This window comes from Myzus persicae, unplaced genomic scaffold (genome assembly GCF_001856785.1).
Source record: "Myzus persicae strain clone G006 unplaced genomic scaffold, MPER_G0061.0, whole genome shotgun sequence".
Lineage (NCBI taxonomy): Eukaryota > Metazoa > Arthropoda > Insecta > Hemiptera > Aphididae > Myzus > Myzus persicae.
The window spans coordinates 225105-244310 of NW_019103288.1; the positions used below are offsets into that span (position 1 = coordinate 225105).

At 34.5% G+C, this 19206-nt stretch overlaps 1 protein-coding gene across 1 annotated transcript in view; it reads left to right on the plus strand.

The window, feature by feature from the left end:
• Positions 1–18921, plus strand: part of LOC111034173 — a 35417-nt gene extending 16496 nt beyond the window's left edge. Inside the window, exon 3 of the mRNA XM_022315249.1 lies at positions 15949–18921. Within this exon, the coding sequence (XP_022170941.1) occupies positions 15949–17420 (1472 nt within the window). The 3' untranslated portion in view covers positions 17421–18921. The remainder of the gene's footprint in view (positions 1–15948) is intronic.
• The last annotated feature ends 285 nt before the right edge of the window (positions 18922–19206 follow it).

The following is a 19206-nucleotide window of genomic DNA, read 5'->3' on the forward strand; positions in this document are numbered from 1 at the left end:
TGCAGCAGTAGAAGAAATATAACCTCTAATAACGGAAATTTTAAATTATAATAAAAACATTTTAGAAGTTGGTTACATTTTCAAAAATCTATCATAGTTGTATTCACGTACTCTTGGAATTTTAGTGTTTTCGATGATGGGTAGGCTGTAGGCAAGTATAATAATATTTAAGGACATAAAACATTATACTTCGGATGTATTATTCAATACTTATACCAAATTTATAAAATACGCATCTATTATTTGACTTTTATGGAATTTGTTTTGTAAAAGGATTTAATATTTATTATGTAAACGTGTAAATTAGGTATGTATATACATATAAAGTATACATGAACAGCAGTCATCTCGGCCAGGTAGTAAGCTGATGAATATGGTTAGACATCTAAAATATAATTATTTAATATATCTTAAAATATAAAGTGAACAAGTAGGTATAAGGTTGTAAAACAACCTATTTTAAACATATTTAAAAAAAAAAGTTTTATGTGTGAAAAAAAACGACGGACAGAATGTTGGTCTTATGCACATTCTAATTTTCTTTTTAAATATTATAAATTATAATATATTATAAAACTTCTTACCTAGCTTAAAATTAGATATTAAAATGATTGCTTTTTATTTTCGTACCTAGCTGTAAACATTTCAATTTTTATAATAGCATTACGTATATTATTTTATTCCAAAAAAAAATGGACGCAGACACGCTAACGACTTTAGATTGGCACTGTTTGCACACATGATATGCCGAGTGATATGTTTAATTCTAAAGGGTTTTAGAGTAATTATTAATGAGTGCTACACTCGTCGTGGTCAACGCCTGTTGCGTTTTAAAAGTGTTTCTCTGGCGGTATAACAGAACAAAAAAAATCGACCTCGACGGCTTGACATCATTCGTTTGTAAAAAGACGTTGTCTGGACAATTTTAATAATTACAATTAATTTTATTTTTTCGTTCCTTTGTGTTTATTTTTACATCCATAACACTCGATTGTTCCTAGAAATGTTACACCATTTTTTTAAACCGTTTGTTGAATTTTAGTATATTTACTAAATTATTTTGTGTATTTAATTATCAAATGGTTACCGAGTGTTTTATACTTCAGTGAATAGCATAAACGGAATTTTTCAGTTCAATTAAAAAATTAAACGCACTTTGAGAATGATTTTTAAATAAAAATTGATAGTTAATATGGTTGGTATAGGTACTAAATATAGTTGATAATATTGTTATTATATTGATAATTGATTATTTTGAATTGATTTCGAATTAAATTTAATGTATTTAAACTACGTTTACTGGGGGATCAATCTAAACAAATATTAACAATCTTCCTAAATTATGTATGTACAGTGTATCAACTCATTTTTATTTTAATATATTACTGTATATTTTTATTATACAAAATAAAAAAAAATAATCATTTAACCTGACAATTTCCCTTATTAAACTCTTTGATTATCCAGTTTCGGTAAATTTTAGTTGATGCGTTAACAAATATAATTTATTTACATTTTTACAGTATGAGAAGCTCTTAATTTTTTTTTGTATCAAAATAATAATTTAATATATAATTAAAATTGTATACTACTCATTTACCTTATAATTAATCAAAATAGGTCATGTAGTGTATATTGTATTTAAATTTTAAATATATTTATTTTACAATAATTTTACGTTAGACAATTATTAATAGATGAGAACACGTCTCTATTTTAAAACTCCTGTCTAGTAGTATAATTAATGGTTACTACACTTATTATTTTGAATAAAAACGTATTTATAAAATATAAATTTTAAAAACATTTTCTTAATAAAATTGAGTACATAGTATGTTTTATACTGTAATATGTGATACATTTTTACTATTAAATTAATACGAGATTAATACCAGTCGATGTTAAATTCAATTCTTTGACAGTTTAACCAAACCACAGATACTCCGTTATATTAAAATTTTCAGTTAGTATTTTTTCATTAGATTGACATTATCGTTATAAACAATAATTTCTCGAGTAAGTTAAATTCACAGAATAATTTTTAATTATATTAAAATATTATTTTATAAATAAACATTACTCTAGCAGAGTTTTATAACAATTATATCCATATATAATATATATATATTATTGTATTCTATATAATAGATGTTTGCTAAGTATATGCAGGTAGAAAATTAATTTAAACCAATTCTTACGCAATAGTATTTTTATGTACAGCTAATAACTATATTTAATTTTATTATTAGTTAAATGTATTAATTTTTAATTGATATTATAATGTTATTATGGTGTGTACTGAAAAAATATTTTTTTTACGTTACACATATATAAACGTATTATAAGTACTATGTACTTTTTTGCATTATAATACGACTTCTATATCCTTGATTTTAATTTTGGTTGTAATCAACATTCTCTTAAAGTTTAGATCATTCACAATGATCTAAATAGGTACCTATAGTAGGTATACTAGAATACAAAAACTTACCTACAACAGCACTCCTTATCCGTTTGGGCCATGCATACGTCGACTACTGTGCACCTGTCCTTAGGTTAGGCGATTACCAGGGATAAAATATTAAATATCGTTTTACACCTCTCTCTCATATAATGATAAACTCTGTGGTAGCGTAGTTTTTTTAAAATATCAATATTATAGTTGTCGAAGGTCAGTCGATCGATTTTTTTCTCCTTCAGGAATGTTCGCGATACAAATAATAATAATAATGATAACAACAGCGCGTATGTATCCGTTGCTAATGGGTGGCGGTGTGCAGAGTGCACCTTCATTACCATAAAGGTGTTTCGTACTTTCGTGTATACTAATACTATATTATGAGTAGTTATTGTTAATTGTAGTTATTCGAGTGGCAGAAAATTGGAGACACTGCAATTGCACCGTCACCAAGGTGGTGTACTGCGCGACCGCTTCATACTCCAGAACACGTGCGCGCGCCCTGACGGACGGTCGACGGATCGACATTCGACAACAATGCGATCGTTGATTAATATAAATAATAATAAAAAAAAACATAATAAAAATAATAATATAATAATAATGTCGGGTCGTATAGTCGTTGATGATGCCGCCAATATTGCTTTTGTTATTACTCCCGAGGCCCTCATTGTTCCGGACACTGCACGCGTACTCTTCCCAGTTTTCGATTTCTAATAAAGGACAAATTCTACTACCTACTAATATTACTATTACTTCCACTACTACTACTAATTCTACTGCTAGTGCCTAGTAGGTACTCCTACTGCTAAAAAATAGGTAGTTGCAGTACTGGCATGACTTTACTACGATAGGTTATTCGTTCTGTGTTGTGTCGTAAAATAAAAACGAGCGTGCGTGAGAGAACACCGACCGTAGCTCTTCAGGAATGTATGACGAGTAGAGCAATTGGTTCCCAAAAACATTTTTTTTAAACCCACAAAATAAACTGCTTGTGTAATATGCGCATTAACAGTAGTTTTTGAGTGCAACAACGATGGTGAGCACAAGACATTGACGATTTTATTATAGTATTTGCATACATTACATTATGAAATTGCGGTGGTATACAGCTAAAAAAAATATAAAATAAACCGTATACGTTTTTCATTTTACAGAAAAAAAATAATAAACCGTTGCATCTCGCATGACCAATAAGTTCTTATATTTTCAGAAAAACACTCCGAACGCTGTGGGCACCGTTGTGAACATGGTTTGTTATTGATATCGGCTGTAGCCTGTTGGTGTATCTAAGCTTTTGCAATAACGCATTTGCAAATAATTATTATTGCTTGCCCTCTATGACTTCAGAATAATATTAATTTCTTCAAAATTTACTAAACGAAGTGACAGTTACAGTTTTAAACATGTTTCAAGAAATACTCAATATCACTAAAAAAATATAAATTAGAAATAAAATAAATAAAATGATGTTCAACTGGTTATGTTTCTCGGAACAATAATGTTGAAACAGCAGTGTTCTAGGTATACTATGAACTATTGTTTTTTTTTTTTTTTTTAAATCATAATTTTGCATATGTAATTGAACGTTTATATTTGTGCGTTTTAGTTTTTTCATTAATTCGTACTATTTATAATTTCCTAAATAACTTGTAATGATGACTTTAAACATTTTAAAATGAATAATGATTAGTATTTCTAAAAAGAAATGATTGTTTTAATAATTAAGAAAAAAACAATTTATATTGAACTCATTAAAATAATTACAAAACTCGTAAAAACCTTGAGATCAAAAATTTTTACTCAAAGCCAATGTCAACAGTTGAAAAAAGTTGTTAAAGGACCTACTAGTTGGATAATAATAATATAATGTGTGTAATTATTTGTTCCAATTTTTTTTTTCATTGCTACGCAAAAACGTTTTTATATGAAATTTAATTATTTTCAAATTTAATTAAAAAGTAATTTTTAATAGTTTTATATTTTAATATCATTACTTACCTTAGAATAAATATTTAACCATTTACCATGTTTTGTGAACTTTGTTATATTGAATTGAGTTATTCTCGATGGTTTACTCTTATGTAGCCATGTAGTTAACAATAACTATTATTATGTTTGTATGTGTTAATATATTATACTATGTCCCTACTATATCCCTCAAATCTGTATAAAAAAATTGAAAAAATATATATATATCTAATATATATATTAGATATTAAATTCGTCTAAATTTAGTATTTGCTATGATCACATTTGATGTGTTTTTTCCTGTATCCAACTACTGAGGCGACCTTCTACGTATAATTTATAAAACAGTTATTAAACTGTCATTAAATGTAACGTGTTATTACTGACTTATATATTTTCAAGTTTGAAAATTTCTGTACGTACAATGTCATAAAAGCTTACGTTTAAAAATACTAGAACCTATATCATTAGTGCATAACCTCACAGTATTTTTGTATCGTACCTACTACAATCCTGATCTTGTTAACACAATACTTTAAAAAAAACATATTTTGTCTATTTACTCTGATTTTTCATTAAAACACTCGAGAGATAAGAATGTATTTTAAACTACAATTGAGTATAAAGCTATAAAACAATTAAGATAAAATGGTTAATTGAAGACCTACTCCAACTCTCATTTTGTTGCATTATCTCCTCCGAAACCACAGAACATTGATACTATTTATAATAGTTATGACTCTTATGAGTGATGAACATTGTAAAATTTAACTAACAAAAAGATGAGTACCTTCCGAGACAACGCTGCGTTTCCGGTTGCGCTTAAGTCGTTTTGCAGAATCTCAAATATTATGATTGCATAAAGTAATCTAACGAATTATTTTTTCACGTTCTAATCATATGAAAACAAATACATCGTAGTATGTAGATTGTAGATATGCGTCATTCAATCTTTCCATGGAAGATTTGTAAATACTTTGAGTAATGTTGTTATTACGTATTCAGAAGTCTTATATTACGTGATATCGATATTATATATTATACATATACGTAAGTGAGATAGTCTAATGGGCTTGATTTGTTTTAATCACGTGATGTATTCTTTTTACCTTAATTAATCTATCGCCGCTCACATTTAACCGTGTATTATAATCGTTAAATAAACATTTTATTATACAATACCTAGATGGCTAAATTGTCTGAAATATTAAATAAATAACCTTACGAATCGGTAATTTATGATTATTAGTCGACGCAACTATTATTGCTGCCTCTTATTGTGTATATTCTATATTATACATCTCGTGTACCGTAGTTTATTTAAGTAGTTGCATAAATAAGAACGTGGGTGAATATTTGAAGATGTGATATACGAGTACACTGCATATAAATTAGTCACTCATATTATTTGTCGTAAATAGGGGCACGACCTCAGGCAGAATTGAATTTTAGTTAGTTCCAGTTCTAACGTAGGTTTTATTCGTCATTAATTAATACTATATCTCTATAATGCAATTGTTAACATTGCATATATAGGGAGACGATGATTTTTTTAATGTACCGGATGTCGTTATTAATGAGTATAGTTATAACGTGTACTAAGGTTTATTATACTGTTATTATATAATTATGTAGCAGTGCAGAGAATTATTTAGATCTTATATGCGGGGAAAACACTGGATGTAAGGAAAACTACGTTTGATAGTTAAACAGTCGCCTGTTGGGGATGTACTTGCAAATAACATACATGTATATATAGTCCTGTCTTCGTCTGTGTGACGTTCGAGTGGTGATCAATATGCAGATATCAGGTAAACCCTCTTCGAAAGGCTTAGATGCTAGATCATAGGTTTAATGTCTCTCCACTTCAGAGCAGGTATATAGTATATACCTACGTCGGTGTAGAACATTCGACCTTCGATTAATCGAGCACCGGATTCACACTTTTCTCTATAATTCCTTTCTTTCGATTGAACGTAATATCGACAGGCGACAGCCCCGCATCAAAGTGCGCATTTGTTTTTTTTATTAATGATGATCAACTCAACGATCGTTTTACGTCACAACACTTGACACAGTAGAGGATTATTTTTGATTCTTTAAATCAGTGTTGACGTACAAACTAACGTCATTGTTTTGTTGTATAACATAGCGGGGTATTGAAGATTAACCGTCCGTTCTATAAACTCGTGTGACACTCGTGAATTTATTTTGTCGTCGTCCTTTCTCGTAATGCAATATTTGTGTGGAGAACTGTTTAATAATAATAATATGCAACTAGAATAACAATTTATAAGCATTGGTAAAGACGAATTACTATGAAGTATATAATATATAATATGTTGTGTTCCGAAAACATTTGCATACTCGTTCACCTAAAACAATATTTATCATACACACGGCCAGCGCTCACTATACATTATAGGTACATAATATATAATACTATATAGGTGGGATTAGTGTTTGTCTAATATAGGCCACGAGTCTGTTACACTTTACCTGTCATGAAGTCTACCACCACCAATATCCGAAATTTTCAGTAAGCACTTAATTGGTCGTTCGGTGATTTAGGTCAACATACTCAAGTCCACCTCGATCCCGGACTTCCGACGTATCTCATAGCCTATACTATTTTAATAATATAATTGTGCGACTACCGATCGTGCTCTTCTTAGTTTTTTTAGACGACAAAATGATTACTATTTACTATTATAAATACCTATTACCCATCATGATATATTGTGGGTCGATAAATATTCTTCCCGCAGGATTTATTGTAATGATGATTTGCAGCTGGTTCGTATTCACTATTCGCCTTGTCATAATATTGTGTAGTGTATTCCACCATATTTTCACTATATTACTTACATTCCTTAACTGCCAATAATATCGTTATGGAAGTATGTAATAGATAAGTAGGTACGTGTTTTCTGCTACGTTTAACGTAAGGTCTGTACATATACATCAACACAATTATGTACTTACCTATATTGCTATACTTGTCTATACCTTATAGTGAGTAGCTTAAATTTACACTTCATTAAATGTATTCAACGTAGGTATTATTATAATATGATGTTTTCAATCGTATGTGAATAATTATTTTTGTTCTTCATCATACTTCATCGTACCTATACTAACTGTTCATCAATGACTTGCGTTTAGACAAAATTGAACTATCGTAATAATATTCGAAAGTATTGAACATATTTTATGGTTGGCGATTTGCAGATTTTAAGTTACAGCCAAACCTGTAATCATTATTACACGTATGTTGTGTAATGTATGAAGCGAATAGATAAATATCTATAATTTAAAATAAAATTAATATATGTTTTACGATAGGTATACAATTAACTCTGGAAAATCCGTATAAATAGTCCGTTATAGAATCGATGATATAAACTTATAATTTTACCTTAAACTCTGACTATTAGAATCATAATTGTACCATTGGTATGTTTATTATATAACTTAACCTAACCTAACGAATATACTATTATTAGGTTCAGTAAATTGGCTGTGGTATAATGTTATTTTATCAATCAATAAAAACAATAATACAACTTATCACTTGAGAACATTCATTTCTGTAGATGACTACATAACTGAACATATTATATGAGCGTTTAATTCGCAGTTGGTTGGTACTTGGTAGAAAAACAAAAATTATAAAAACGAGTACATGTATATTTTTTTTCAAAACGAACGGTCGTTTTGCCCTTTCTTCGATGACAGACATGCGGTGTTGCTATATATACTGAAAAGTCTATACTTTACAGTATATAATACAAACATTTTAAGACTCAGAGTTTAAGTTTAAGAGTTGAGTTTAACTCAGAGTTTAAGCTCGTACCGAAAATACTATAGTGTTACAAAAGTAAAAAAAAATTCAAACATTGTATAAAAGGATTAGCTGATGTCGTGCGTTAGTGCGGTTTGTTTACATAAGATACAAAGGTAATAATTATAATATTATAACGCAACTTGTAAAACCTTTTAAAATGTTTGCGTTCAGTTAAACTCAGAAAAAAATTCGTAGAGTCATCCGTTTTTAAACTAATTCTCCATACCATTGAATATATTATACAGTTTAATATGGCGCATACCTCTGTACTCTAATAGCATGAGTAGTGTATATATGGTCATCATAGCTGACGTTTTAACGGTCGAAATATTAATTAGGCACCGCCATTAAAACACACATAGTACCCACAGCGCGCTCCATATACTCATTGGCACGGAACGGCTGGGCTATCCTGAAAAACGTTATCCCATTATAGTATTCGCATATATTATTATTTTAAAAAACGAAACTATTTATTTATCTGCAGCATGTACAGATACAATATAATATAGTGTTGTGATAATATGATATTATGTATAATATGCAATATGGCTGGATTCGATTTGCAGGAATGTATTCGACAAAAGTATAAAGCAGCTCGTTAAAGTTTTGTATGATCATTACGATTTTCCACAATGACATCGGTGTGCGAAAGTGTACATTATTATAGTCAAACGACGAGATCAAGGTCGACCACTTTAATGGTTCAGACTGTACGCGCGGGGGCCGTTTAACCGTGTAAGGTAACTTGAATGTCGTGCGAAACCGGTTCACTTGAACGAGACGCTGCATCAAAGATAAAAAGACTTCTGTATGTAAACACTGTTGTTTAGGGGTGGAAAATAGTGGATATTTCAAATTTTTTATATGGTACATAGATACTCGTGCCGATACATGCAATATTATAATATGCTTTTAACATAATGAAAGAAAATTGTATCCGTGAGGGAAGGGGGTCCCTTAGCACCCAATTTTCACGTCCATAAATGAAGTTTAGTAGGTATTGCGTAAACAACAAAATGTTGATTATGTAATAATATATAAGTATATAACCTATACTAATGAGTATTAAGAAAACGATACTCACTTATTTAAAGTTAAAAAAAACAAATTGAAATAGTTCATAACATTTATTTGTTGTCATGTATGCAATGTGCTTATAGGTAGGTAGCGTCTGTGTTTATGTTATGACTTATGACATTATACCTAACTTATTATTGGATTATACTAGGTATACACTATCAATATTTATGTTACAATAGGTATTCGAGTTTTTGTTACTTATATTTTCGTAGAACATTAAACAGTCAGAATTAATACAGAATATATTCACAGCTGGCTCGTCAGAATTTAGGTCACACAGCGATGATATCCGCGTGAGTTCTTCAATGAGTGGCTTTAGAGCCAGGTCAATGGGTATAATAATATTATAATAAGTTACAACTGTAGTTATATATATAATCAGATAATATATATTATCGGTAGAAATTGTGTTTTTCCTACATACAATCATTATTCGAAACGTCATAATAGGCCTACCACAGAATACGTTACACCGGAAAACCACTGTACCGTGTATCCTCGCTTAACATACACGTTCATCTATCATTAGGCCTGCAGTGTTCCGATACACTCAACTGGAACAGTTTTACTATTGCGTTTTTATAGGTACGCATACGAGTTTACGCGTACATTTGTCATTCACTATTGCTTAATAATTTCAGGCCAACTTAATTGCTTGTTCCCCCCCAGAGAATAAATATATTTTTTTTTTTCGTAACACTTGGTCTCATACTATTGGATTTCAAAATCGTCTGCTTGTTATTACTGCAGTAACTGATAGTATACATGTTGTTATACAAGACATTTCACAAATGAACGGGATTGTATCGAAAAAGCTCTGAAAATTTTCAGGTATATTCGTGCCTTGAACGTTTATACAAATGCTAACATAGAAGTATAACTTCCAAAAAATCAGTCAAATCTCCGCCTAGAGGGTATATAGAACATACTTTGAGAAAGTATCCAATAACATAATGTGTTATATTTGTTTTATATTATATTTTACCAATAAAAATGTATACCTACATATTATTAAAATCAGTTCATTTTTTGAACAACGCCCTAATATATATTATAATATGTTTTTATCGGCGGTAAAGATACGAAAGACGAATAATAACTAAGTTGATCGGAAGAAGATATTGAAATATACAGCTTGGTGTTCTATCTAAACTTGCACGTGGACTGTCCAGCCTTGAAAGTCTCCCGCCGCCGCCTCCACGTGTACAATTATATCGACTTAAACGCCAAAACCACCCACTAGAAACCAGTTCTTTGGCACGTTTGAAAAACGTTCATCATCGCCGTGCCGATCCAAATCGTAACACATAATAATGATGTGCACTGGCGACAGTGGCGTAGGATGGAACCGCAGTAGCACACGGGTCGGTTAAATATATTATAATAGGTAGGTATGTACAAAACCAGGTACGGTTTATTTTTTCTCGTAAAACAAAAAAAAAAATTTAATCGCCAGTTTAGGTTTTGCGGGTTAGTCCGTTTTCCATAGTTGGCACCCAACGCCCAACTGTGACTGCCCGGTCGGTTTTTTTTTTTCGTATTCTACCCATTAAATTTTGTTTCGTGTGTTGTTCCTTCTTTGCCGCACGTCATTATAATACTGTGTTGCCGCAGTCACGAACCGGTTTCGGAAATGATGCTGGTGTACAAAGTTCCGGGTCTCCCTCGACCGGAGAAGAGTAGCATGGATAACATACGATAACATATTACACGTGTTCGGTGTGAACGGTGCCCTAGCGTATCCTGCTTCGGATGGACGATAAATATGGCGTTCATTTTGTTATGTAACGATCTCTTATAATATCGGTATCGTAATGATATATTATAGCAGACGACGAGTGGGATTCAAAAAAACAAAACATTTACCCACTGATTTTTCGTCGTAAGACCGAGTTCAATGGCGTCGTTATTATTGTGAATCCCAAATAACTGCAGCGTGCTATTAAGTAATATCCACTGGCCGACTCTTTATATTATTGTATTTAAATATTGTAAATAGCGCAATGTGTGTATAAGTATCGTGAGAGAATATGAGACTATTATTACGATATTAATTTGTTTAATATGCACATATTTCATAGATTTATATCAAAATTGCATTAATTCATTGGCGGTACACATGGGGTTAGGTTGGCTAATTTGACTTGACCACAATATACTTTCTGTAGTCAATAATGTGTACATTGTTCGTTCCGGCTTTCCTATTTTAGGCAAGTCCCAGTTCAGTGTAATAGTCTTATAAGTATTATACCTATATAGGTACACAAGTAATACAATTATCATGCATACATATCATCATACATTATCAAATGTATTGTGCCAATACGAGTACTGAATTTTTTTTACATCGATTTGTTATTTTATAATTAGATTTTTGACCTGGCGTTTGTCGGATAAGGTTTTTTCTTTTTAAAATCATTCTTAATATCAGTTTTAATATTATATTTATGTGCTGACCTGAAATGGCGTCGGAGATCGTTCCTTTAGATGTTCCATTGCGGTTGACCCACTTATGTATATTATAGTCTCGCCTCATATATATATAGGTGTATAATATTGTAGTGTGTATTGCTATCACCCAAGAGGAAACCGTTCTGCTCGTATCATACCTGCGACTTCGTCTCATTAACTAGGTATAGCGTAACCCCGAGGGACCTAATTTATTGTTTCTTATATAGTTATTTTTCCCTCGTACGTTGTTGTAGTAATTTGTCATATGGTAAACTATAATAACATTACATTAATCGAGTTCATACATAATATATGTATAGGCTGCTGGATTATTTCTCAGAGCACTCGTGCACATAAACTACAATATTATTGCTTTCGGTTTTATTTGTATGCCGATGCGATTTTTAAGACCAACGGCGCTTTTCAATCTCGTATTCGGTCCTATACTGTATAGTGGGTATGTTATAATATTATGTACGATACTATCAAACAAATATATATATATACGAGATTAATAACAGAAATGTTTAAATGGTGGAATAAACGAAATCAACGTTTCGATATTCACGGAGATTATCCAAACATGTACTCTTCAGTTCCGGAACCAATTTCACACCGTACCTATACGTATCCATCTCATTCGTCCTTTTCCCCGCGATAGATGGTCTACGTTCAAAAGTAGTGCCTTAGTAATTCGCGTGTCTTATCCAACGGCAGTGTTTTCCCTCGTGTGTGTCCTGTCTCTCTCGAACCCGACGTCCTATGTGGCCGGGATCGCTTATTTTTTTTTTTTTTTTTATTTAAACATCAACTCGGTTTTCCTTGAGCGACTTCGCACGCAGTGTCGGCATGCGCTTACGGTTACTTTCACATCGCATTCCAATTGATTTTCGCACGACTCGAATACCAATGCACGCACACATTATATGTATTATGTTTTTATATATAATTCTACTGTACGTGTATATGTCACTGAACTCCTCCTAAACGGCTGGACCGATTTGAATGATTTTTTTTGTGTGCGTTTGGGTGACGCTCTGGATAGTTTAGATACACAATTGGACCCGATAGGTCCCGAAGATTTACGAAGGAAATATTTGTTTGTATACGGTTGCTATTAGTTATAGGAGAAATGTAAATATATTTAGTAGACAATTTTATTTATTTTTTTTTTATTGGTTGTTTGCAGTGGTTCATCGGGTAGATCAGGTATAAGCATGCATACAATTAAATTTGCCCACATTGCCTACCAATGTGGCTAAGTTGCTCTTAGAGCCACTCATCGGCTAGTCCGCAATCAAAATAAAAATAAAACATATTATTTATATAAAGTACTCATCAAACTGGGTCCGCAATCCACAGCAGGTAGGCATAATATATACTGCTCGCATTATCACCATCGAGTCTCATATAGAGTAGGCATTTTTAACGGACAACTAAGTGCAAGGGATCAGCTAGTTATATATATATATATGTATACGCCAAGAAATTCATAGTGTCGAATATAATAATACGTAAAGGAAAATAAAAAAAATTCCATTTATCTTCACGTTTGTTTATGCGGAATAATGTTCACATCTAGTCGTCGACAGATTTATATTTAATACAATTAATAATAATTAATATAAAGTATGTAACACTGTGTACAATAATATAAGACAGCGGTGCAATGTGTAAAATATGTGCATTAATAACTGAACTGCAATTAATGCAACTGTTAGATATGTATGTATATATGTACATATACATGTATATATACAATATACATATGCAATATTGTCGATGATCAAAATGAAGTGTGCCTCGCTCGAAGTGATAGGTAGGTAGGTAAGATGTACGTTTAATGATATTTCAAAATCTATTCGTATACTCGTATCGCATAAGTACTACATATCATATTGTACCTATATATATATGTGTGTGTGTAGTACATCATAATCACATTATCGCTCGTTAATTTATATACACCACCAACGTCGGTATAATATTCTGATTGCATATTTGACCTTCACCTCTAGTTCTCTGATATATAATATAATGTAATCGATTTGTGGACCGTGATGGAAACTATCGGCACGAAAAACTTTTACGAGTAATTATAACAAAAGTGCTGAGGCCAATGCGTACAATAATATATAATGTCATGTCTTATCCAGACGTTTTTAAGTAGGTATATCGTACAAAACGCATAATAATACGGTTTCCATACATTAAAGGCACCCCGAGGATTTGATACGTAATATTCTCTGCTACAATTCTCCGGAGGGTGTGGCGTATAAGTACATCATAATATTATTGAATAACGTTTTGCGGACGCTCGTATTCACGTCGAAACAGGCGGTATAATATCGTCCATTAAAATAATAACAACGGTGTCCGATACGTGGGCTGGGTCACGCGACTCTCGCGCTGGTGTCGCGTCGTGGTATAAATCATTGTTAAATGAAAATAATAATAAAAGAAAAAAGGATTGTCATCCGTACTCGCCGCCGGTTCGTGTTGAAAACATTGTATCATGTACCTAGCATAGAGTGTTCACTATAAAGAAATGGAAAACTTTGTTCCGATCCGATCGCCGTCGATACGCTGCACCGTGTTGAGTGTCACGGAAAGAACACACCGGAACGTGTGTACACGCCATCGTTGTGTTTTTCGATCGGGGCGACAGTCTATATAATATGCATTCGACGCGAAACCTTGAAATTCGTCTATTTTCTCTGAAATATATTGTCCGTGAACCGTGACTACATTGATTTGTGTGTCCGAACACGTTGTTTTATAGGTGAATATGTTGCCTGCCTCATTGTACTTGTCATCTCAAGGCGGTGTCCTGTGTCGCTTTAACCTTCTTTTTATCGAAAAATATAATACACAATATTATTGGGTCATAGGACTCCGATATAGAAATACCTATTAATTGTTTTTAATTACTGCGCAGAATTTATGGTACTTGCCCAACTCTTTTTCAATTTTCGTCGAACAAAAATGTTCCGACGGCCTTGCTATAAGAAACGATTGGCCCCGCCATCTTAATCAATTGTAGAGTAAGGGCAAAAGGTAACAGGTATAGAGTGTAATACGATAACAAAGAAGAACTTGATACACAAATGCATAAGAATATTGTCTCACTAAACATTGTTATGACATCACGTGTTATACAATACAGCGGTATCCATGCAAAATGATATTCAGGTGTGTGCGGGTGGGCGCGCGTTGATATTCTACTAATAACAATATATTTTGTGGAAAATCTTCTCGAATTTCTGAAGTCGCAAGGCACCATTCCGGGTAGGTATAATTAGAAAGGTGTCGTCGATTATTTTTATATACGAATCCAGCACGGACGTTTAATCGAAATGTCGTAGTGTTGTCATCCGCATACACTACCTCCCCCACTAACCACATCCACATTCGTACACCACACCCACACTGTGTACGCGACGTTTCGATCGCGGAACCGGTACCTATTGGCACGCGCGCGCAATAACAAGTTACTTAGTAGTGGCCAAGCTTGGGGGGGGGGGGGTGGCTGAAACTGGGAATCGTGATCTGAGTGCGATATGACTTATTATTGTCTGTTTGCACGACAACAGACGCGCCAGGTAGGAAAAGCCAGCGCATAGTAATACTATCATAATATATAATAAGTTGCCGGTTGCCAAATTGAGAGTGCTTCTCTCGGACAAACCGTCCTTAACTCGTGATAGGAATATTCTAACAAACTAATGATATTAAACACACACGTACACGTCGAAGCAGGGTGGTGATAATTATGTTATGGACGTTGGAAATAATGACTACCGAGTTTTACAGCCTTCGTATGGGCACCTATTATCTATTCACTAGTATCGTATACGGCACGAGTCGATCTGTAAAAAAATATTCAAATAATGCATAGGTCCTATACTCACGGAACATTTCTAGCGATTTTATTCGACCACAGCCTGTGGTTCGCTTATGCCAATGACGATAACCGGTCAATTGTTTGATCGTAAATTTGGTGTTTGGTCTGTGACGGATTATTATACCCTCTACCATCCATTCCAACTGTGTTAGCTACCTATTTATGTTGTCGTCATTGTTCGGCCAAACCTCTGACCTTGACCTTATCTAACGTATTACCATTTTGTGGTTTCAGGTGAAATGTGTGTGGAGAAACCGCTGTGCAGCCTGTGGAAGAACTACACGTGTAACCAGAAACCGGACGTGCACATGAAGCTGACCATCACGCAGTCGGGACTGAAAGCGTTCACCAAGGAGCACGGGCTGACCGAGTACTGGAGCCACCGGGTAACCTATTGCCTGGCGTCACCGCAGTTCCCTCGCATTTTCTGCTGGGTGTACCGGCACGAGGGACGAAAACTCAAGCAGGAGCTCCGGTGTCACGCGGTTGTGTGCACCAAGGAGTCGGTGGCCAGGCAGATCGCAGGCCAGCTGCGCGGTCGCTTGGCTCAGGCTCTCAGCGAGTTCAAGCGGGACAAGATCAGCCGGCAGAACGCCCGACTGTCATTAGCCAATAGCGTGTACGAGAATCCGTCGCTGCCGCGTCGCAAGATCCTGCTGTCAACCGGGTCGCACAACTACAGACCGCCGCTGGAGCGATCGAAGTCGGCACCGCGGCTCGTGTCCATCGAAGAGAGCCTGGAAGAGGACGAAGAACCGGCTGACTCTTGTGCGGCGTTCAGGAGATGCCGAGCCGAGAACCGGTTGCGGACCGGCACCCTGCGCAACCGGTTGGGTGGACTCCACGGTTACAGGGAGACAGCTGCCGCTACTGCCGCCGCCATTACCGCAGCAACCGCCGCCGCCACCACCGCTGCTGCCAATACCTCCGCCGACGTCACTAGCGACGCCACCGAAATGGTGAACGAGATCGAAAACCGACTTGCAGAAAGCCTGCACCTAGGGGACGATGGTTTGACGGACGACAGCGCTCAATCGTATCAAAATGTAGATTGCGATTCCGTGGAATCGCTGCCGTCTTACCGAGACGCCGTAGCTGAAGATCAAGAGTCGACTTCGTCTTCTTCGTCATCAACGATTTGCGTCGAGCAACATGAGCTGCTTCCCAAGTACAATGAAGTGATCGTCGACTGTCCTCAAGGTCCAGAAGATGTGTGCTACAAATACAACAGCCTGGTCCGGGACAGGAAGAAGCTATTCGAGAGCATAGGCGGTGGTGTGGGTGGACGTCGCGATCAGTTCAAACGAATAAGCTCGGACTCAGAGCTACTTAGCGCCTACAACAACCTAGTGAAAAACCGGAAGCTCTTGTTCGAAGGCTGTCGGGACGAAGATGCTGACGATGATTTGGACGTGGACGAGGAGGACTTGGACGAGGAAAAAGACTGTGGATATCCGGACGACGAATCCACGCCCAGCCTACAGAGCATATCTAGCGGCGGATCAGACGCGTGCAAGAAGATCGCCATGGACCTGGACTCGCTATCAGAGGAGGAAGACAGCGATGAGAGTGGTTACGTGGAGGCGCCGCCATCCCGTTGCCCTGCCGACGTGGCCACCCATATCGACAAGGAAAAGGAGCTGCACAAACGCAGTAATCACGCGGCGGCCACCAGGAATGCTTCTACTCGCCGGGTCATCGCGTAAAAACCGTCCACTCGATATCATGTGAAAAAGACTTTTTTTTAAAATTATTATTGATTTTATCGTTTTGAACGCGTAGGTGGTGTATCGCCACTGTGTGTCTGGTGCACACCGAAACGACCCGATATATGATGACATAATAATAAGTGTTGTTAATTATATTTGTAAAGTATATACCAACTATTATTGTTATTATTATTATTGTTGTTGTTATTCCAACTGCGTGTGACCCCTGCGTGGGCGTGTGTTAGCCGAACAAGAAACAAGGACGTCGAGAACGGAAAAGCACGAAGCGACGAATAAAAAAAATATATTAAAAATACCAACCACGAGAACAAGCTCCTCCGCGGTCGTCGTCATAGCAGTTATTTTCGCGTGGAAGAAATAGTCGCTACAGTAGGTACTGCAGATAACTCATCGCGAGTAGCATATTAGTTAGCCTGCGGACAAAAACTAGTTTTTTTCTATCATTATTATTACTATTATTCTTTACATTGTAAAAAAAAACCGACCAGTTTCCAAGTATTTATTTCATCTTTTTTGTACGAAATTTAACCGTATATCACGGCTTTTCGTCGACGCTTTGTCACTCGCGTCCGCCCGTCACGCTATTATAATTATTATAATCACAACAACAACAGCAATAATAGTATCACAGATAATTAGTACTTTATGTGTACGTTATACGTACGTTCGTGTTTTATTATGTGTAAATATCACAAATCGACCTAGTCAAGCAATCGTATTATTAGGGATTAGCGTCTATAATAGGTAGCGAATCACATGTTTCATAGTTTATGTTATGTATAAATATATATGTATGTGTGTGTATGTGTTACGAGGAGGAATGAAAGGATAGAGCAACAGGGACTACAAGAGCAGGAGATGATTTGGTTTGACCTTTGCAGACCGGGATCAAGTCCACGACATTACCATAACGTTGTCGTGTCTTGGACGAAAAAGTAAAACATACGATTAATACCAAATAAGGTGCTAGCTATAGTTTATCGAATTAGACTTTTGATTTTATTGAGCAGTGGGTTCTGTTTAAGTAGAGGTGTGGGCCCACCCCAAACCTGTTTACGTATATGATGTTATATTATATTATACTCTCACAATATTTTATGTACTTTTTTATTTTACCCGTACGATCAAAACATGCGACTTTAAACATTTTGAAAACATAATATTGATCATTAACCGTCGTCTAACAAAGTGACGTGTTTTGTTTTTTTTTTTCGCGAAAATTCATTATTATAAAATGTCAACCGACGTTCCTATGGCCTTTTTTTTTTAATGGTAGATTTTTATTTTAATGGAAATCAGAGTCGAACAAAAATTTCAGCTTAAAATTCCGTTCGTATACTATTAGCGTAGATATAATATTTTATGTAGGTACGTTCTATTTCGATGTGTGAACTCTACCTGTACCAGCGTGATTACGGCGATAAGATATTAAATTTATTAAACTGAAAATAAAATAAAACCGTTTATTGTTACGCTTGAATCACAGATAGTATAATAAATAATGATTATCACAAATTCTTTGAACTCAATTTAATGTGTGATGCGATGTACTGATGCGTCTAGATTATAGAATTAATATGAAAATAGAAATGTTCAACTATTAGGTAACGTAGATATCACATAAATACATATATATATATGTTACGTAAGTATGTTGTTTAAATTGCCGTGCAATGTTAATTAAGCAAATTATCTGATTATTTAGACTTGTTTGAAAATTATATATTACTATCGCGTTCGTTAATGAACTTGAAAAATAATA